Here is a 21,778-nt window from a genome sequence, read left to right on the forward strand (position 1 = left end):
ATACTTGAGAAAAACAGTCAGGTGTGTTTGTACGAAATAAAAGGAAGAGTAGGTTTTGTAAGCACATTAAAATACAATAAACCTGTAGCTAATAAGAAAACAATGAAAATAATAATAATTACCGACGATAGGTAAATATAATAGATGGACTATTTTTTAATTTATTCCAAGATATGACAACTTTTGTAAAAGAATCATTTTTTATGTAATAATCAGCGAATATTGGAAGCAATGATTCGTCCTTTATACGTTATAATTTTAAAATAGTAAAATAGATAAGTAAGGTAGTGTGCAAGTTACTGATTACCACTAATGGTAAATGTTGAATAAATAACAAGGGGAATGATTCGAGGAAAATGAAAAGCGTAATGGTTGAGGAAATAACCTATTAGATTACTATAAAATCGTCTTCTTTTAAGTAAATGGAAAATCTTTCCAAATTTCTCATCAATAATGCACGTGTAAAAATGAATCAGTTCAACAAACTCGAATATGTTTTAAAAATAAATGAATTTCAAGGAAAACGTTTATTATTTTATAGAAGTACTTCATATTTTTATAAAAACTCCATTTTTGACATGTAACAATGCAGATTCGAGAAACTGTATCGATCTTGCGTCTAATTTTTCTTTCGCAAAAAAATGTTACCTCTGTGTAACTAAAAATTATAGATTAACTATCAGTCTGAAATCTCTGAAGACGGATGCAGAAACGGTAAAGAGGGAGACGAAGGTCACCCATAGGAGTCGAAATTTACGTCGCAAAAAGTGAGTAACCGTTACCCCATTATAAGAGCAAGGTCTCGAGGAGGGTATTTCAATGATGGAAACGAAACAAGGCCAATGATACAGTAGAATTAGAAAGTATTAACCCAAACATTGATAAAAACACGTTACAAAAATTTTAGTAACTCAAATCTTTCGTCGATTGATTTTTTCCTATCGTCTGAAAGAGAGAGAGAGAGAGAGAGAAAGAATGCTTCTCATTGGAAAAAAAAAGAAACTTTTCCAAGCACAGCCAGTGCCATTATGGCAACATCTTTGTACACATTGACAATAATTGGTACCGTCGCCTATTTCTGGATTCTATTCTTAATCACATTCCCATTGATAGTTTGTTGCAAACGAAGAGTAACTGGACCTCGACGTGCTAAAAAGAAATGCTGCAGATGTGAATTACAGAAGAGCTAATCACGAAGTATGTGTAAAATTCGAATCGGTTTTGAAACTTCGACGAGAAACCTAATGAGAGAAAAAAAGAGAAACGAAACTGAAGTAGTAAAGAAACTAAAGAGAGACTTTTGTACATTCGTTCGGGGAGAAGAACAAGTACGTTTTTGAAAATTGAACGAAGTTTGACAAAGAATTTGCTCGTTTTCACCAGAGGCAAGGTTAAAAATTTCAAGGTGACGATGCAAATCCGTCAGGCAATTGTCTTTCCTTTATGACAACTCAAAGCACGTTGTTGTTTTCTGTGCAGATATTTTCTCGACGAGCCCGTAAACTTTCAATCGGTGCCCACGGCTAGAGATACCCTCGACGTAGCTCACCAGTATCTCTGTTCAGAATTGGCACGCCTGGCTGTCGAATATCTCGAGAGGAATCTCAACACTCAGAACGTGCTCGAGATTTACGAAGGCCTCGGTCTTTACGCGAATCACGAAACTCCTGATCTGAATCGATCGTCGAACTCGCCCACGGCTCCTCCGGCTCCTGGAGACGATGCTGGTGAAATAGGTATTGTTTGTGACGTTCAAATTGTTTAGAAGAATTAAGGAGCCTGTGCAAGAGCCAGATAACTCTTTCGTCTCTTTGGTCTTTCTTTGTTTATTCTTTTAACCTGTTACATACAAAAATACTCTATCTATTGGTGTAAGAACTGTACAGCCCAAGGCACTGGTAATTGATTATAATATCGGATGGTTCGGAAAGTTCATAGCGAAACGTGGGAAAAAATTCAAACTGACGTATCTCTGTTTCTAATCGTGACAGTGGGAAAAACCGAAAGGTATTTTATACTCGTTGTTTGCAGACGAACCCAACATACTCTTCGAATAGGGTGAACGCGGAAGGATACACAGGGTGGTTGAAAAAGTTCGTAGCGAAATGTAGGAAAAATTCAAACTGACGTATCTTTGTTTCTAATTGAGATAGTAGGAGAAAACCAGAAAGTATTTTACTCGTCACTTGAAGATAAATCCGATGCACCCCTAAAATTACTCCCAAAGCGAACTATATTTTCCGCGGTATGTAGCGTTACCACGAGAAATTCAACATCCACGCTCCACAGCGAAAAATATAATTCGATTTATATCCACCCTCGTTCACCTTACGAATTATTCAAGTAGTGTGTTGGATTCACTTGTCTGGTTTAACTTCTATCGTTGTGTCAATTAGAGATACGACGGTTTAAATTTCGCTACGAACTTTCCGAACAACTCAAGAACGTGTTAAAGTATCAATTTAAAACGGGCTGAAGATATTAACGATATTACATTGTGGTTCCACAACCAGATTTTCGAAAAGTTCCTTCTTCGTTAAGAATTGCCAAACGGCGATACCTACTCACATTAATCGCGATCGCTGAACGACCTAGTTAAATCAGTAGCAAACTTAAGAAATAAACTGTATAAAAAAAAATAATTAACAAATTAAACTTTTCTTCACATTCACAAAATAACACCGTATCGTTTATTCCATGGTAGAGATTATTTAAGGATTAACCCTTTCGCTGCGGCAAATTTTAGTACACAACGCGCGTGGCAGCCGCAAGATTTTCCTTTTTTGGTCGTATCGTTTTAAAATTTGTCTCACTGAATTAACGTGGAAGAGTGCAGAGGATAAAATTAATATGGAAGTGCGCCAAAAGGCTCCAATAACACAAACTTTCAAATTTTCAAAGCGCCTGTAGGCGCCAGTAACAGTGAAAGGGTTAACTCTATCTACCGGTACTCCCAATAAATATTCAGACGCTAAATAACATTTACCAAACTCCCCGTTTTAACTTCGTTGAAATTTTAGCTGTATTATGTACGCGACTTCTGTCCGCCTGCCTGCACAAAATCGACGTCGAGTCGGACACGGTGTTTGGGCAGCAACACTTCGAGGAGTTAAACTCCGTGGAGGTTGAAGAGCTGGCTAGTCGGGACACGTTGAAGTTGACCGACGAATCGATACTGTTTAACGCGCTGGACAGGTGGGCTGCCGCTGAGTGTAGAAGAAACGGAATCGAGCCGTCAGCTAGCAATAAAAGATCAGCTCTCTCGAATGACGTCTGGTACAGCGTTCGATATCCCCTTATGACTGATAGAAAATTTATCGAGGGTCCTATGGCCAGTGGGATCCTCACTAGCGAAGAATCAGCTCTGATTGTCGCTAGAATTTTGGGCCACGTGGAAGATCTTGAGGGCGAAGAGGTACGTGGTTGTTGAATTTTCCATTTGACGATACATATCTGATGTTGTGGTGGGTAGAATGATACAGTTGATGAAGTCTTTTGGTATTATTGATATACTGTGTTGAAAGGAATTTTACCAAATTAATTAATATTATTATAGAGATTGATAAGTAGATACTTTGCATGTTTGAAAAATAAGGACAGTGTTTACTACTTTCTTGGTAGTTTCGTTAATTTTTTGGAGATTTTAATTTGTATTTCAATAATTTCAATATTCATCCATACAAAATGGTATTGTATTTCAGCAATTTCGTTAATTTCGTTAATTTCAATAATTTCTATATTCATCCATACAAAATGGTATTGTATTTCAGCAATTTCGTTAATTTCAATAATTTCAGTAACCATAAATAGATCAATATTTTATCGACGAGTATTTTCTAATTTCTTTCCAAGTCATCCTTCTTTAAATCTTGTTCTATGATTATATTATCCATGATAGTTCTATGTTTATTATATTACATTTTCTACGATTATCAACATTTTTCATAATTATACGAAAATTCACCGACGCGTTATAAGCTTTCGAAGTAATTGTAATTTGTAAGAATCGAACATATTTTTCTTACTTCAGTCGTGGTACAAAAAGAGCAACTTTTTAAATTATAGCAACGGCTGGGTATTTAGGTGAAGAAGCACGATATCGAAGATGGTTTTAAAGTGAAAGCGGAGTACGCCCTTCTTATCGAAAGTTAGCATTTATCTTACTGCTGAAACTAGTGTCCATGATCATTATCAGACAGTACTGTTTTATCTGTCCACAGTTTATTGATCTAACAGTGCAGCCAAATTCCATTTGTACCCGATCCCCATTGTCGAACTTTTCCATTTTAGTCTTCGAAGTCTTTTGTGTGGTGTACTAACGTCTAGCTAAAGTGTTGTGTGAACAGTGTCTCATCTTTTCCTTTCCTTTCCATTGCCGTTGAGTTGAAAATTTATGAAAGACCTTAATAATAACGGAACTTTATTCGTAGAAATATTCTAACTTTAACGCAAAATTAGGCATCGTTCTTAAATGTTACAGTGTCCGCTTGTAAAGTGCAATATGTCAATTAGGAAAAACAAAATAAATAATAATTTTGAAGATAATAAGAGTGTTCAGCGATATAATAGACTTAAAAAAAACGGTAAAAGAATGTCATATTCAAGCTTTGCATAAAAATTCATATAACAGTTGTTTGAAATTCGAATATATATACTTTGCAAAGATTTTCATGAAAATTTTAATCGTTACAATGTTATTTTACTATTGTAACTCTTATTCAGTTTTAACGTTAGTTTACCTTTTTATAAAATTTATTTACATCACTTGCAAACATTATTTACAATAAGTCCTTTTTTATATTCTTCAATGTTACAAAAATTTTAATCCAACTACACATAGTAATAATTAGAAATTTCTCTCTGAAACAAAAAAAAAAAAACAAAAAATTTCATAGAAATCTACCTTTCCTACAACAGAAATGGCCCCTTTTTAAAATTGAAATCTACGTAGAAAAACTATCTCAACTGGCAGATAGTTGACAGATTACATTACATATAATTAATAATAAAATCAAATTATACAAGAAATGTTCGTTCTCTTTGCCCGTAGGTTAAAAATTTATTGTTGCCCAAGTTGAACAGTACACCGAGAGTAACTGCCGTGACGTACGAGGACCTGTGCTACACGATGTCGAAGCCAGGAACGAAAGAATGCCAGGACAATCGAAAGAACAGAAGAAAGGAGTGTGTAACCCAAGGGCATAGAACTTGCACGAAAATCGGCACTTGTATGGTGCGAGTCCTCGCCTGGATCTTCGATTGAACGACGTTGAATAGGATCGAAGAATCGATGAAATCGGCAGATCCTGGAATTTCCCACCGAAAGCTAACTGTTTTTCTTTCTTTCTTTCTTTCTACCGTTTTCCAAGTATTTGTGTAACACACCAGCACGTAAAACTTTCGCGTTGAATTTGATTTGCTCGTGAAATTACTAATGCTTAGACGCTAAGAGTTCAAATGCTAAATGTTTCACATTGAACCGATATTAACACTCGTGTATTACCACCGAAATATCGTTCGCGAGATTCCTTCTGTTTTCACATTGTTTTCCTGTTTTTTTTTTTTTTTTATTTTGCGAACAATGACTACTGTGCGACGACAAGAAAGCTGAAAGAGGCTGAGATTTAATTGTTATACATCTTTTTTTAACGTCTTTTCTCGTCAGATCATAGGAGCTCTCGAATACAACGTTCCTCCTTACAAAAAGTGTGTTTCTTAGGGGAGAATAGTGTATTTTTAGATAATTGAATATTTTCGAATTTTCAATGATTATTTTAAGGCTTATACATTTTACCATTTACACGTTTTTTATTTCGATGTTTTGCTTATTGCGAAGACACTGAAATTTCGTCTATTGAAAATGTCTCGAGTTTTGTACTTGGTGAAAATAATCTTACAGACGATTCGTGTTTGTTGCTTTTTGCACGACAATATAGCAGTCAAGAAAATTGACTCTTTTTATTCGTATCAGGCTCTCGAAGTTTCTTAAATGATCGATGCAAGAGGAAATTTATTTAACATTTGCAAAATTAGCAAATATACTAGGTTTTTTCAGGTAGTATTTTAAAGTTGAGCAATTTTAAAAAAATTCATAGATTAATTTAATAGAGAATATTGAACCTTGGAAAGTGTATCATTTGTAGGTAATGTAGGGCCCTATGATAACGGCTACAACGTAATTGCTTTTGTATCTTTTTAGGCTCCCATCGTTATCTTCGTCTGGAAATTTTAAACGCCCTATACGAATAAGTTCCCCAAGAAATGATTAAAGTATTTATAATTCTATGTAACGAAGACTGAAAATTCGATACAGACTGAATAAATATTTTTGCAACGTTTTTGGCATTTTTTCAAATGCAACAAAATTTCACGCAAAAACAACAGACAGTCTGTTTGACATTTTTAGTTTTCGGTTGCCATTATTACGTATATCCTATTATACATTAATACCACGTTCGTTATGTTCATAACTGTTGTTTAGAGTATATAGTGCATAAATTATGAATTAAAGCGTAGAACCATGGCTGGTCCGTGTGTGTGTCTGTGCAACGTTCACGACGCAAACTTCGTTTCTCGCAAGAATCTTTCTACTTCGATGCTTTATACCAAATCTTCGAATTGTTCATAAATGACAGTACTTCTATGCATTTCCCATAATCACAATTTCTTTCGAGATTTTATACGCATTTTACATATATCGAACGTCCACGTGATAGACGAATAAATCACGTAGTAATTAAAGAACGACGACAGCTTCAAATCGATTTGAAGCTGACGCGTTTAGTATCTACGGTTTAAATTTACACATTCAGTTGATTTTTTTTTTCTTTAAGCGTCTTCAATGTGAAGAATATCGATGTGATTTTTTTATACACATGTGATTTTTTATACACATTATACACCATTTGTAAATAACTTTTAACATGTAATGTAAATATTTTTATATTTCTTTTGTCAATTTCCCTTAAAATTTTAACATACGGAAAGAGAGAAATGTAAACGTATACATGAATAGGCGTTTAAATTATTTCTTCGATCAATCACAAGATTGACACTACACGTTAATAGTTAATGAAGATCCATAGAAAATATAATATTCTAGAAAATATAAATTTTTCTTTTTTTTTTTATTGTATCAGTAACTGAAGGAACAACTGAGTGTCTGAGTTTAAACCTGACATAGCGAATAATTATTAACATCGAACTATACTAGCAAACAGGATGTCACCACGTCGCAATACAGACGTGAGATCAAGAGGTCGTGATGACATTACTGAAACGATGTTAATCGTTTCCACGTTAATTTTTCATATTCGTTTAACTATCATCTGTCAGAAGTTAATGTCATCAACGGCTGCGTAAACGTATTCTGTCGTTACTATTGTACGTTACCATTAAACGTTAGTCATTTAAATCTCGTGTTACTATTTGATCGGTTAAATTTTATTCGTTGCGACTCGTTTGTGCTCGAATTACTATAAAAGCGAATGTTACGCTAACGAGTGTCGCTGAGTCTATTGTATGTTGACGATTATTTATAAATCAATATAATTATTGAAACGTGATTATATACATACTTGTTTGAATTGGTTGTTTTAAGGTTAGGCAGCTTGTAAACGTGCGTGTCTAGTGGACCTGTTGATCGTTTCGCACATTTCGTAATGAATTCTATCTTTTCGAACGAAAAGAATGATTGAAAATTGAAGGTAAAGCTTGCAATTGTAACAACGAATTATACAGGAAATAAATGATGCATAAAAGATCAGTTGCTCGTGTATCGTTCTACACTTTTATAATAAATCATTGTACATAGTGGAAAAATACTGGAAAATAATAAACTGATGTAAAACACAAGAAATGTAAAAAAAAATGTGACGTTTTAAATAATACGATCTCGAATTAGAATAAATATGTAGAAAAGATAATTAGGAAAATTCGATTATTAAATAATTGAAAGAAATGATATAAAAATGTTTGTAAATGTAATAAATAGTACAACAGAGAAATCACATTTTCCACTATTACTTAAAGAATACATACTGAAACAATACTACCAATGGACACAAACACGAAATTGTAAAATTAAATTAAACATTATCTAAATCACTGTATGTAACAATTGTATTTTATTTTATATTTTATTTTTACTTTGAGTAACAAGTAGAAATATTAAAAGGAAAATAAATCTTTCCCCTTCTTTTCAATAATATGCACTGAGCGTTATCTTAAATCACAATTTACTATTATATTGCTTATTCTGGAGGTGGGATAAGCAGTGCTAACTTCACTTAGTATATGATTTAATTAAAATAGAAGAATCTCAGTTACATATTTTTAGTTAAAATGTTTGCTATTTTATTCTTATTTTCATTAGTGTTAATGTGAAATCTTTCAAATTTTTTAAATTATTTTCTTAACAATTCACTCTTAATAGTATGGCAAAACACATTTTCTAAATATTTGTGCAAAAACTTTGTTTAATAACACAATACACATACTGTATGTCTCACTTTACGTATTATTATAATAAATATAGTAAGAAATAAGAAATAAGATATAATTATAACGCTATAATTTTCATTTCACGAATACTAAACTTTACATTCTTGATATACATTAGTAATGTTTACTTTGTTATATTTAAATATTTAAAAACTAATGGCACATTCGGTACACGATTGTAACTTCGATAGCTACCTTCGAGATAAAATGGCGACGCACATAGAACACAGTTCAACATCAATATTGTTGTCACGTTTGTTAAATGTTTAAATATTAGACATTGGTAAAATAATAATAAGTGACTTCAAAATTTGTGCACTTTTGACAAACTGTTTGAAAAGATGAATATTGAGTGTCCTAACCTATTACAACGTATTAATACAGCATACGTTATATGAGTTTCTACAATGTTATTTATCTTTTGACGTTTCTAATTGAAAAACATCCGCCGATCTTTAAGAAGTTAACGCAAAAGTGCTAAAAGTAATTTAAAAAATGCATCCACCTAGAGACTTCATATTGCAAGGTGGAAATACTGCATTTGCAAACAGGCAAAAATTACTGTTTGATAAGTTGTCAGATGCAGAGCAAGAATGTAATAAGAATAAAATGGTCACTGAATCCACAGATGTGGAAATAGATATTGATGAATCAAATAAAACTCAAATACTAAGAGCTGGTCAGAAACGTAAAAGTGAAACAAAAAAATTTCGTGGTAAAGAGAGTATCTTTAAACGTCCAGAAGGTCCAGCACCACGTGCTCTTAGTAGAAGTATACCAGATTTTCACAAGAACCCTCATAAATGGAAGAAATATAGTTTGGATGATGTATCAAATGATGATATGACAGAAGAAAGCAATACCAGGGCTGCATTGTCATTTTTGAAAGAACTAAAGGCAAGAAGATCAATGGAAAAAGCAGAAAAATCAGAAAAAATGGATATTGAACAATCTGGTTCAGTGGAACAAAATCAAAGAAAAGTAGTATTTAAGCCCAGAAAAATTAAGACAACTTCAGATGTTGAATTTAAGAAACCTGAGAGCAGTGCAGATAAAATAAGTAATATACCAGTTATTGTTGATCATGATGATAAACCTATCTTTAGGAGTAGTAAAGTTATTATGCCAGAATATGTTGTTGGACAAAAACACAAGAAAAAAAATAAAAAGGAAAAGCACATAGAGAAAGTTGACCGATTAAAACAACTGAAATTAGATCATTTAGAAGAAGCTGATGAAGATGAGAATTGAATGCATGTCTGATATTATTACTGTAAATGTAATTACAGTTATCAAAGTTTCTGTATAATATTAGTGTTTGATATATTTTATTGGTTAATGTACTTTGAATATAATAGCAATAAAATGCTGCACATTATCTTAGATATAAAACTTTAAGTGTTTTATACAAGTTTATTGAACGTTTTCCTTCATTTTTTCAAATTGAGATAGATACATAATCTTGGAGAATTTAAATAAAGCCGCTCCAGCAGATTCTTCCGGAAAAGATGCGATTGCGCACAAACTTCGCGGGTTATGATTATTTCCTGTCGGCATTAGTCGCTGGTTATTCAAACGTCGTCAGCATCTTTTGACTATTTTCCAATTTTTTACGAGCAATGCTAGCCAGTATACGAAATATAAACTATTGGACTTCGGTAAGTTACGTGAATATATCCTTGAAAGATTACACGTTTCGCTAAATGACGGTAAAAACTTATTCGCACGATTGGAGGGGGAACAATTTATAACCTGTACGCACACAAGCTCTAAGATTCAAAATGGCGTGTCATTAGTGAACGAAAAACGTAGGCGAAATTGCATTTCGATGTCGTACTAAATTCGTCGTTCATGTTTCTATATTCAGTGAATTTAAATCTCTTGCCAAGAAAGTAAAAAAAAGGAAGAGGTTATGACAGTATTCTCGTGTGTGTCGTTCTAGGAAGTTCGTTAGTATATTCATAGTCGAGGAATTAATAATGCAGGAAATCATCCTAGCAGCCTTCGTGTTATCGAGTCTGCTCATAGTATGTGGCCTGGTGCTGCTGGGTAAGAACGACAGATAGTAACGTCCCGTTATTGCTGCGCGGTATGCAGAGTGTTACGAAACATTGTTATCCGACCTGTCGCATAGTCATATAGTTTCGAAGTCGAAGGTATAGTAGGAAAGTTTGACTACATACTTAACCTCTATCGTCACGTGTATACGTAATGTCGACGACTCTTCCCGGCTTTAAAGATTTAAAACCTATTTTCTTTTGTATTTTTGAACTATAGTGTATATTATCAACAAGAGACTCATTTTAGTTACATTGTAATGTGTTTTACGTCAAGTGTATACTCATTATGTTATCTAGTTTACTTTGATTCGACATCCTCGTTATAAAAAATGTTTCTCTGAAATATTTTATAATCGTACGTAGCTCTTGTGCTTAATGGAGCGTTTTAGTGTAAGGCCTTTGATTTTTATGAGATTCATCCTTTTTACAGACACGTTTCTGTCTTTTTTCACAGGTTGGTATTTAGTTTGGAAGTTTTTCCTTTCAAGGTTCAGGTTTGTTCGAGAACTATTGGGTGGAATGAGCGAATCTTCATCTGTGAATGATTTAAAGAATGGTAGATCTCGTATGAAAAAAATTAGAAGAGACTAAGGACACATTTGTAAATTTGAAATAAGAAGATTACTAAGTGATATTTAAAGGAACAGAACAAGAAAAAACTGACCAAAGGAAAATTGTCTTTCATTTGCATATCTACAATTTTTAATTCATCAAAATGTCTATAAATATACGCTGTGCAACAACAGATGACTTGTTGAATATACAACATTGTAATTTACAATGTTTACCAGAGAATTATCAGATGAAATACTATTTGTATCATGCACTTTCTTGGCCACAACTAAGTTATGTAGCAGAGGATGAAAAAGGCAGGATAGTAGGTTATGTCCTTGCCAAAATGGAAGAAGATTGTGAGGATAATCCACATGGACACATTACTAGTTTAGCAGTGAAAAGGTCTCACAGAAGACTTGGTATTGCACAGAAACTCATGAACCAGGCTTCTAGAGCAATGGTTGAATGTTTTGGTGCAAAGTATGTTTCTCTGCATGTTCGTAGAAGTAATCGGGCAGCTTTAAATTTGTATACAAGCAGTTTACAATTTGAAGTGTCAGAAGTTGAACCAAAGTACTATGCAGATGGAGAAGATGCATATGCTATGAAACGTGATCTTAGCAGCTTCTACGTGGAAATAAATGCAGCAAAAGAGAAAACCAATAAGGATGGTAATACGCACACACATACTGGCAGATGCTGTGATCGTTCATAGTCAGCTTGGGATGTTTACCTATAATTAGGTCACAATTGATTTCTTGCATCATTAGTTCCATACTGTCTGAATCTAAGTCTGTCTCATGTATGCGCATTTTTCATAATTGGATTTACATAAAAGATGCAAAATTATCATAAGTCAAGCAAATCACTTAAATGTTTGACATGTACATTATTATCATGAAAACTTTGCAAATACTAATGTATTTGTGTTCATTCAAGCTTTACCTGAAACATATGAAATGTTTTATATGCCACTACAAAGGGGTATACTTGTTAATAATTATACAGGGAATAGGAGAGAGAGATGTTTAAAGTATTGTATGTACTTTCATGCAAATTGAGTTAAAAAATTTCTAATAAATGTATGCGTGTAGTTAATTGATACACTGTTATTTTAGACCCATAAATCTTAATATAATAAAAAAGATAAGCAGAGACAACAATAAGGATCTTGTCACTTTCTACCTGCATATTCAATTAATCTTTATTGAACCATTGAAACTATAATATACAAGTAACGCGCCAGTATACAAAAATTATCACCCAGATTTCACCAAGCAAATTAAGTGCAAGATGATACCAACTTTCCAAAGGAAAACATTTTTTGCATCTATTCATTGTTCAAACTTTGCCTTTACATTACATAAAACAATTCTAATAATTTCTTCTATTTCACCTACTTCCTTGAGTATGACCTGATGCTTAAAAGTTACACGATTGCACGATTTTCAAACATTCTGTTTTTTCTGTCACTGCTGCGTTGGTACGTTATTGTATTCGTGTATACTTCATAATAGGAATAATTATAATATACATATATATGTATATATGTATGTACATATTAAATGTCCTTAAAGTAACAGAATCGATTCAGTTCGAAGGACATACTAATCCAAAAGTCAAACATCGGTTAACCTTCCGATTTCGTGGTCGATTCGCCCGATAAAATTTACGGGCTTGTTGATTATACAATTTACGTAAGTTTCAGATTTAACGCATCGATGACTAAACTATCATCGATATTTAAGTTCGACCGGAAGTATTCACCGATAACGAACTCTGTCGACAAATCCTTTTTATGTTCGTAAGAATATTGCTCGATAGCAAGATTATTTCAGCACGAAAAAATTCCAGGTACGATGTACGATCAAACGAAATGATACGAAACGATAAGGACAATGTGTAGTCTATGCATTTTCTTCACATTTTCTTTCTCTTTTCTCTTAACTTTGAAAAAAATTAATTTCACTTAATAGTACGTCACGATCAATCGGAATACGATTTTCAACGAGAATGTGACAAGCACCTATTGATATCGACTATGTATAAATTCTAAATATACAGTAAACTCTAACTGCCTGAAAAATGCATTTTATCTTACAAAAACGCTTCGCCAATAAATTATAATACAAGTCCCGTAAACGAGGTTCGTGTTCACGCGATATGCTCCGGTTATATAATCTCTAAAAAATAAGCTATATCGTGGTAAATACTCTCTAAGTGCCGGACGATCGTCTTCACTTATCTCTCGATACCTCTTTCTCTCTTTAATCCACACGATCTTCCGGTTTCTTCTCCCTTACAAAAGGAGAAAGACAAAAAGGCTGCGTCTTGAAAGGCGGAAAGTAAATATTTCGAAAGATATAATCGATTCTAAAGCTGCGTTACAAATGTGCGGTTGTCGATTTACCTCTCATAACACGTAAGGATGCAGAATTTCACGGATAATCGGAAAAAGTAATTCGCCTAAGTAAGCAAGGGAAAAATCCAGCGAAACCAAAAGAGTTTCCCTATATTTTTCGTCAATATTCTTCTTTGTTTCAACAGAAAATCGTAATCCCGCCGATTATAAAACTTTTTCAAGCCTGCTGCCAGAATAATCTAATCTAATTTCTACGATAGGGGAACGCGATTCGATGGCTGTGCAAAAGTTTTACAATCGGTTGGAGTGTTGGCCGACGATAATCGATAAAATGACCGTGTATAAGGCGTATCGTTTCGTACTGTTTCCAAGTTATTGTTTTCGCGTCGCTCCTGTAAAGGGAGCGTGTTTTTTTCCCAGTCGAATTAGATTATTGGAATGATTGTAAACAGTCTACAAATCCGTTGCTTTTTTGCAGTCTCCAGTGTGCGTTTTGCAATCGATCGAATATGCTTGCTGGAAGAGCCGTAAAAAGGCCTGGGCCGCGAAAAAGTCGCGGCGCGGCGGTAAAATTGTATAAAATTCGTTTCAAAAGTTCGCCTGTAAAATGATAGCGTTCTCGCGTTGTTCCGATTTTCCCCACAAACATTTAATGCCATAAACATCGCTGTTACGAAGTAATATTCTTAATCGTAGAAAAATTCCTTGTTGCATTTCCGGCTCCTCTTTTCATTATACGATGAACTATTAGGCTTTTGCGTTTCTTCATACTGTAAATTTTCTAATTTCCATTTGCTTCTTCAATGTTTTTTCTCTCCAGTATACCGCGGTATAAACGTGTATACGGTTGTTTCAAAACGAAAATGTTTCGTGTTTTGTGAGTGTTCCTCCACACGATACACACATAGGACGATAATTAACACACGCTAGTACCGACAACGGCGCATCACGTTCGGAACGAGCCTCGTTTTCAAACGAACGATACACGCTTCACGAGGATCATTTCGAACGTGTTCTACACGTACTATCGATCTTTTTTTACACGTCGTTTAAATTGATTCCACACCTCTAGCTAATGAACGACACGGTTACATGTTTCTCTAGAAAAGTCTACGTTCTCTATATTCTCGAGTACATTACAAAGACGCTTTTCCCTTACGTTCTATGTACCTGTGGCTTTGGCAGTTGCGTATCTCTAAGTAACGGTAGGCCTCGAGAACTATTTTATTGCGATCAAGAGGGAAGGGTGTCGGTTTCTAATCGAGTGGAAAAGCAAATCGGCCTTCTCTACTCTTCCCTGGTCCAAATTTCTCTCGTCGATTAAACCATTAGAAGTTTGCTTTTCTACGTTCTACTCTTTGATACCATCTCAGCCAAAAGACAGATTTAACTCTCTCTCTCTTTATCCCTTGTTCACATCTAACCAAAACCAATCCGAACGAGTATACAATTGTTAACAAATGCTTTCGTGTTCAATCGATCCTTTGTCGTTCTTCAACCGTTCAAATCTCGTCTTTCAGACTGAATGTGATCAAGCACATCGTGATATTCTAACGGGTCAGGTGTTCTTTACTAATCGGCAGTGAATACATCTATGACATAGATTTTTCTGTTCGACCACTCGTACTGTCGTTTAACGTTTCTACAGGTTAGAAACTGTTTTGATCATCAGGATTGTCAGCCAATCCAAGGAACTTGACGGAGGTGTCGCGAATCTTGCGCAGTGTAGCTTATATACCAAAGAAATAAATGGCAAATCTTGCTCAGCTAATGCGTCCCCAAGCTTCTTCTTCCTTTTCCACATCTTCATCGCTCGTGTCATAGATTAGGATTTGATCTTTGGATGCTCAAGGCTGTTGCGCGCTGCGGATCATCGCTACCTTTAAGTCCTTGGCCAAGTGAGAGACGTCTACAACGCTGTCGACCATCTCTTGCACGGCGGACACGCTGGGGAAGAATTGAGCCGCCTGTTTCGTCTTCGACACGGTCTGCGCCAATGCCTCGTTCAACGCGTTCGCGCATTGCAGCACGCGTGTTCTCACGTCGTTCCTGCTCACGTTTCTGTGCACCGTGTCGCCGATGTGCACCAATCTGTGGGCGCTCAACACCACGAACTTTCCATGCGCTAAGAATACCTGTTAGAGAAAATGAGAAACGTTCTTGTTAATTTTATTGCATTTTTTTTTTTTTAACAAATAAGTAAATAAATCGTCTAGTACAATTTTTCTCTTTTTCTCTCTGATCAACCTTGTTGCAGTCGCGCCTAAAATTTAACACGAGCAACGAAACTTTTTTCGAATAAAAAGGTACGAAAAGTGAGATGGATTTTTGAAATTATTTTTCCATAACTTTCAAGCGTACAAATCAGTAATTTTAATACGTTCCGTTGCATTTCGAGATAAATCATGCGTTCCAGGGTGAATTATAAGAATTTGAACGACAGATTCGAGATTTAAACGAACTAGCGAGATATCTCCAGATGTGAAATTGTCAAATATGGTATAAGAGCCGGTTAGACTCTAAGTTCGAGGTACTCACCTTCGGTGGTTGATTGTGTTCCACTGTTTGCATGAAGGCGTCAATGGCGTGAGTCAGGTGGTTGCTATGCGTGATCACCTGGGCGGCATAGAAAGCCAGCAATTGTTTGTCGTTAGGATCCATGGGTGGCATTTGAATCGTCGCATTGTCCGACTCGGATACAAGGAGATCGAAATTACTACGGAGTTCCTGTGGCATCACTGCCCTAACTTCCTCCCGTTGCTTCGCGACTACCTCCCTCGAGTCTAGATTTACGTAATCGTAATCATCGCCGGCGCCGCTGTTGTTGCTGCTGCTACCGGTCGAGATGATCGACGATCGTTTGAAGAGCAACGTCGAGTTCCCCTGTTGTGGACAAATCGAGGGAGTTTTCGATTATTTTAGAGACAAGTGAGACATTTATTTGAGATTTTCAAGGGAAATATTGTTGCTTGGTGTTGATTGTGGATGATAATTTATGAAATTAATTATATAGGGAAAACAGTTTAATATTTGTATTTAATTAATAGACGAATACTGTACTTTAACCCCTTAACCTATGATTTCTTTTCTGACAATGCATCTAAGCGTCAGCCATTTTCTATTTTAGTACTGTATCAGGTAACAAAAACTAATCTGTCACAAATTAATTACACTTCGTAATCCTCAGTCTTACAAATTCAAACGAAAGTTAGGATTACAATGAATTTTTCTTACTAATATAACAATTTTTGTCACATCTTCGCCAGAACCTCTGCCACGAGTCTGACACGTTGTCATATGTTAAGGGGTTAATATGATACAAATATACGGAGATAATCTGTGGAGATTATTTGTATCTACGAATAAAAATTGACATTTTTCTTGTGCATATTAGTGTAAATGGATAATAAATCGATGCTTTATTTTTGTATACCTAAGTTTTAGTTTCTAGGTTCTTAAGTTCTATGTTTCATTAAAAATTTCGAATTTTGTGAAGAATTGAAGTAAGAAACAGAATTTGAATGTTTTAGGAAACGTCAATTTTTAGTCTAGATTCGTTTCTTATGTGATAATAGTGTTTCGTAATAACGATGAGTTGGAAATAAATGAAAGTAGCAAAAATAAAAAAATTGAAAGGTTTAAAATATCCATGAAATTAAATATTTCAATGTTATACACATCGATTGACGTTTTAAAAAAAAAGAAAACGTGTCATTGATAAAATATTCAAAATTATTTCTCTCTCCATTTTCGTCGAGTTATTTCGAAAATGTTCATTCAGAAAGTGTTATTACCTAAGAGCTATTGTTAAATTAGAAATGTTATTATCGTGAAAGCACGTATATATCTATCAACCCACAGAAACGCATTTGAATAATAAAGAAAAAGGTTAATCAATACCACAACCTGTCCACCCACAAACTGCATAACCGGCAGAAAAAACGAAACCACCCATAAACTAAATCAACGTAATAAATTCAGCTGCCATAACCACTAAAACCTATCTCTAAAAGGACCACCGTAATGTATCGTACCATTTCTTATCTAAACCACGTTCTTCCATTTAATACACTTTATACGACGAGTACAATTTTTATTTCGAAGTCATTCATTTCAGGGATCTATCGCTTGAAAATTGGCTGTAATTCAATTAAACAAGCATCGAACTGCGAAAGAAACTGCAGAAATTCTACGCGTTGACATTTAACCCTTTCGCTGACGATAGAGACATTTAAACGCCGCCGCGAAATCTTTCTTCTCTGCGTTTCAAAATAAAAAAAATCTATCGTTTACTAAATTTCTTTTATCAAATCAAGGTGGAAGTGCACGAACGACGAAAATTAAGGTGAAAGTGTGCCAAGATCACAGCGCGAGCAAATATACAAAACGCCTATAGGCGCGAATAGCAGTGAAAGCGTCAAACTCAATACGCAGATTCCTCGCAAATGACCCGAGAATCTTTTGGTTACCTAACCTTCCAAAAAACAGCAGTAAAATAAATTTGTAATTAAAAGGAAAAAATAGAAAAAAAGAAACAATTAAACTTTACAAAATACGAATCCACGCACTGCACGCTGCAACCCGTAAAAGTTACGTACGAAAGAAAGGGTTAAAGACCCACAGAACATTTTGCACTCGTCCAATTAGCATTTAACAAATCTCTCTCCGCTTATCCAGCCGTCGCACAAACGTTAAGCCCAAAAACGCGACCTTCCCTCGCGAGTCAAGCAAAATACGAAGGATATTCCCCCGGAACGAGAAACTTCAACCTGCAACGGGTGACTCACTCCGTCAGGTAAAACGTATCGAGCATCGATTTCACCCGTTTTACAACGTTCATTCTACACTTTAAGAGGGCCGATTTGCGCCCTCCACGTTTCTATCCACCCCCTTTTTCTCCGTTCGATCGGGCAGAAAGCGTGGTTCCGGTTCGCGTGGATGCTCACCTGAATGAAACTGGCGACCTGACGAACGTCTTCCGTGAGTGCCCGGGCGCACGCGATCAGCTGATCGAGTGGATCCGGTTGCACCACCGGTGCAAGCAGCGACGAAGGTGGCCCGTTAGTAGGTGTCGGAGTATCGCCACCCCCGCGGCACAGCTTGCCCGCATCCCATTCCATCGTGTCCAGCTCGGTGGCGGCTTCCTGCACGAGTTTGTCGGAATCACGGAGAGCCTTGACCAAGGGTCGTAGTTTCGTGGCCAACCCCTTGTCCGGCGCTTTGCCCGCGTTCCCTAGTGTTCCTGCGTATAAAACAAACGAAAAAAAAAAATGAGAGAAAAAAGAGACAGATAAACGACAAAAGGTCTTCTTCTACCCCCGTGAAAGGGAATCCTTTCTTTCTTTTTTTCCCAGTCGTCGTTAATTCGACATGGACCGGTTGGTTCTTCGTTGAGAGCCACTTCGCCTCGAGAGAGAACTTGCTTCACCCTTCGTGAAAATAATTCGAGTGCACCGGGAACAGGGATTTTCCCTCACGGTGCGTGGACTCTGGTTGGTCGCTGGACGATGCAAGTGTAATTAGGAAGGAAAAAGTGTTTCTTTTAACGGTTCTGTTGGGTTTTTTTTTTGGTTTCGAGGGTGGTTTCGGGGAGGTGAGAAATGAGTGGAATGTTCCTTGCATTCTTTGAGCAGTTAATGCTGAGTTTTCTCAATTTGATGTGGAAATAATGATCCATGGTTTTTTATTATTTTGTGGGTGTGTAGGAAGAGGTTTTGCGTTATTTGTAATGCTGTAACTTGAGTTTTTGTGTACGATAGAAAGGATAACGCAATATGGAAAGTGAAAGATAATTTTTAAAAAATTGCAGGTATTCGACGATTAGTTTGGTGTTAAGTTAGAAAATTAATAGTAGATGTACTTTCGAGTGCCGATGAAGTGATTTCGCGTGTGAAGAGGAATGGTGTAATTGTGTCGAGTGCAAGCTCTTGATGCATAATTAATACTGACATTAACGCGTGACAGAAAAAATAAACAGAAAAAACTCTAATATGTGCAGCAATTCTTAGCTTAGCCCTCAAAATTATTTTACAATATAAATCTTATTCTTTCAATTCGAATTATACATTGAAATAAAAGGAAACAAATATTTTTCCAACCATAATTCATCAATTAAAGAAAAAGGAAGAGTTAACATTTCTAATAAAGATACAGTGATACTCATAATCACGATAATAATCGCGCAACTAATTTTCTCAATATTTTTCTAAAAGTTCCAACAAAATTGACAAACGAAAAATACAAATGTGCAAAATGACAAAGAGATACTCCATAAAAATTCAGTTAATCTAATCCTCCGTAAGCAATCCGGGTCACTTCTTCCAAACGAATTTCTATTTTTATTAAAAAATCCTTCAAACATTCGACTCAACGAAAAATACTACAATACAGCAGAGACTTTACCAAGTACCCCAGAATTTTTTCACATTGTTCCAAAGCCTCAAATGGTAAAAAGAAATTAGACTCGAAGCCAAACTACCCTATTTACCCGCGGAGTGTGAAAAAAATATGTTTACCTACAGAGGGGGTTGATAAATTTCGCCAAGCAATTTCTACCATTAGTAATTACCTTCAGCAAATTCAGCCAAGTCGTGCAACGACGTTCTGAGCCTGAGTGCAGCAAGCCTAAGATCCATTAACGAGGCGTCTAATCGTTGAGGCGTTCTCCATCCAGGACTGACGAAGCCGAGTAACCTGGCTATCGCGGCGGATGCCTCGCTCTGCAGCCTCTGTAGGCCTTCCAAAGCGGAGTCCAGCTCCAGGGGAAGCTCCTTGCTGACTGGAACGTCGTAGATCTGCTGCGTTTGCGGCAGAGGCGGAGGTGTCGGTGTTTTAGGCACGGGCGTGTTGTGCCGGGACGGTAACGAGGACGCTGGAAGACGTGATCGAGGTACATCGTAATCTGGGGCAGCCAGGCTCGATCTGAAACGGAAATGTCCTTTCATTAGAGCAATCTGTGCGTACATATACAGCTGTTTGCAGGCGAATGTCAATCTAAATCGATGTTTGCCGATGGAATTAACTGGATATTCGAGACACTCGGGAGCTGAAATGATTTAACTACACTTTGTGATACTCTTACGATTTTCGTATCTAAGCACACGCTTGGTACACAATTGTTTGGCAACTACGCAAATTTTATAATTTTCTTTTTATGGAGTTTGTTATTTTGGTTTCTGAGTGGATTAGTTGTTTGAGGGAAAAAATTAGGAGGGACCAGTTTTTGTCTACTGTGATATTTGAATAGATACGAATTTTTTTATTGTAGAATTTAGTTTTGCGTTTAGAAATGGACGAGAGGTCCAAGTTATTGCTGTTTAAACAATCACAGTTTTGAAATTGGTGTCACATTTGAAGAGTTAAGGGAAAAAAGGATGATTGCATATTTATAAAATTTTGTATCATTTGCTCTAGGAATGCATTTTTTGTTAGTTATTAATACTCGACTTTTGTTAGTGCACGAGAATGCTACTATTCTTCTTCTTATTTTTACCGAATGCTTGGTACAGTTTGCAGAATTCAGAAAAATAAGGAAATTTGTTGTATGTTGTATGATATAATATTTCTCGATGATTAATATTGTGCTGTGTACAAAGAAATAAAAATTGACATTAAGTCTACGATGAATAGTTAGACTTAAACGTTGTAACTTATTATTTTCACGTGATTTAGTTTTAAAATAAATTTTATTTAAACGTGAAACAATTTGCCCGTTCAACCGTAAAATTTCTTGCTGTCGTTTTGCCAGCTGATGTGCTCGTTCTTTGCCAAACAAAGAAAAAGGATTCGCTTGAATTTTATCGCTGAAAACTTGGCCATTTCAGGAGCCATCTAAAGCGTGCTTCCATTTAGTTTCAACTCGTTTCAAAGTTTCCCATTCATTTAACCATTAAGGCCCACACTCCCATCGAGTACTATTAATCAGTACCAGTGGAAGAGAAGTAGAATAGGAATGGTAGTTTCGGAAGAAAAGTTCGAAAACTGGGAACTTTGCTGCCGTAAGTACTTCGTACAATTAAGTAATTAAGAGCGACTGATGTTATCGTTAAAGTCGTATTAATTACTCTGACACGTAATAATTTCCGAAAATAAGAGAAATATAAGAACGTCCTGGGAAGTAATTGAAAGATTTCGATCGTATAAAATAAACTAGTTTAAAAAAGGGAAATTATTTTTCTATACAAAGTAAAATGTAAAATAACATAATTTAGAAATAGGAAATCATTTTTCTACATGAAACGAAATGTAAAATAAAATGATTTAGAAACAGAAATTATTTTTCTACAGGAAATAAGATAAT

The 21,778-nt window shown here is 35.5% G+C and overlaps 5 protein-coding genes across 5 annotated transcripts in view; 4 read left to right on the forward strand and 1 right to left on the reverse strand.

Annotated features, from left to right (window-relative positions):
- The window catches only part of LOC108573177, a 19,871-nt gene extending 14,372 nt beyond the window's left edge, over positions 1-5,499 (forward strand). The window contains exons 4-6 of the mRNA XM_017935567.1: positions 1,480-1,736; positions 3,021-3,415; positions 5,051-5,499. Of these exons, the coding sequence (XP_017791056.1) occupies positions 1,480-1,736; positions 3,021-3,415; positions 5,051-5,263 (865 nt within the window). The 3' untranslated portion in view covers positions 5,264-5,499. The remainder of the gene's footprint in view (positions 1-1,479; positions 1,737-3,020; positions 3,416-5,050) is intronic.
- Positions 5,500-8,833: 3,334 nt separating this feature from the next.
- LOC108573172 lies at positions 8,834-9,753 on the forward strand. Its single transcript, XM_017935560.1, has one exon. The coding sequence runs from the start codon at positions 8,998-9,000 to the stop codon at positions 9,751-9,753; it is 756 nt and encodes a 251-aa protein (XP_017791049.1). The 5' UTR covers positions 8,834-8,997.
- A 545-nt stretch (positions 9,754-10,298) lies between these two features.
- LOC108573149 (small integral membrane protein 13) lies at positions 10,299-11,249 on the forward strand. The gene is made up of 2 exons (XM_017935533.1): positions 10,299-10,551; positions 11,017-11,249. Exons 1-2 carry the CDS (start codon positions 10,482-10,484, stop codon positions 11,151-11,153), a joined length of 207 nt encoding a protein of 68 aa, XP_017791022.1. The 5' UTR covers positions 10,299-10,481; the 3' UTR covers positions 11,154-11,249.
- On the forward strand, positions 11,187-11,875 carry LOC108573148 (N-alpha-acetyltransferase 11). The gene has a single exon (XM_017935532.1). It carries the CDS (start codon positions 11,278-11,280, stop codon positions 11,830-11,832), a length of 555 nt encoding a protein of 184 aa, XP_017791021.1. The 5' UTR covers positions 11,187-11,277; the 3' UTR covers positions 11,833-11,875.
- Positions 11,876-15,296: 3,421 nt separating this feature from the next.
- Positions 15,297-21,778, reverse strand: part of LOC108573146 (breast cancer anti-estrogen resistance protein 1) — a 154,602-nt gene continuing 148,120 nt past the window's right edge. Inside the window, exons 6-9 of the mRNA XM_017935530.1 lie at positions 20,048-20,400; positions 18,426-18,721; positions 16,018-16,362; positions 15,297-15,614 (exon numbers count right to left, since the gene is read on the reverse strand). Of these exons, the coding sequence (XP_017791019.1) occupies positions 15,327-15,614; positions 16,018-16,362; positions 18,426-18,721; positions 20,048-20,400 (1,282 nt within the window). The 3' untranslated portion in view covers positions 15,297-15,326. The remainder of the gene's footprint in view (positions 15,615-16,017; positions 16,363-18,425; positions 18,722-20,047; positions 20,401-21,778) is intronic.

The sequence above is a fragment of the Habropoda laboriosa genome, unplaced genomic scaffold (genome assembly GCF_001263275.1).
Source record: "Habropoda laboriosa isolate 0110345459 unplaced genomic scaffold, ASM126327v1 scaffold124, whole genome shotgun sequence".
NCBI classification, from domain to species: domain Eukaryota; kingdom Metazoa; phylum Arthropoda; class Insecta; order Hymenoptera; family Apidae; genus Habropoda; species Habropoda laboriosa.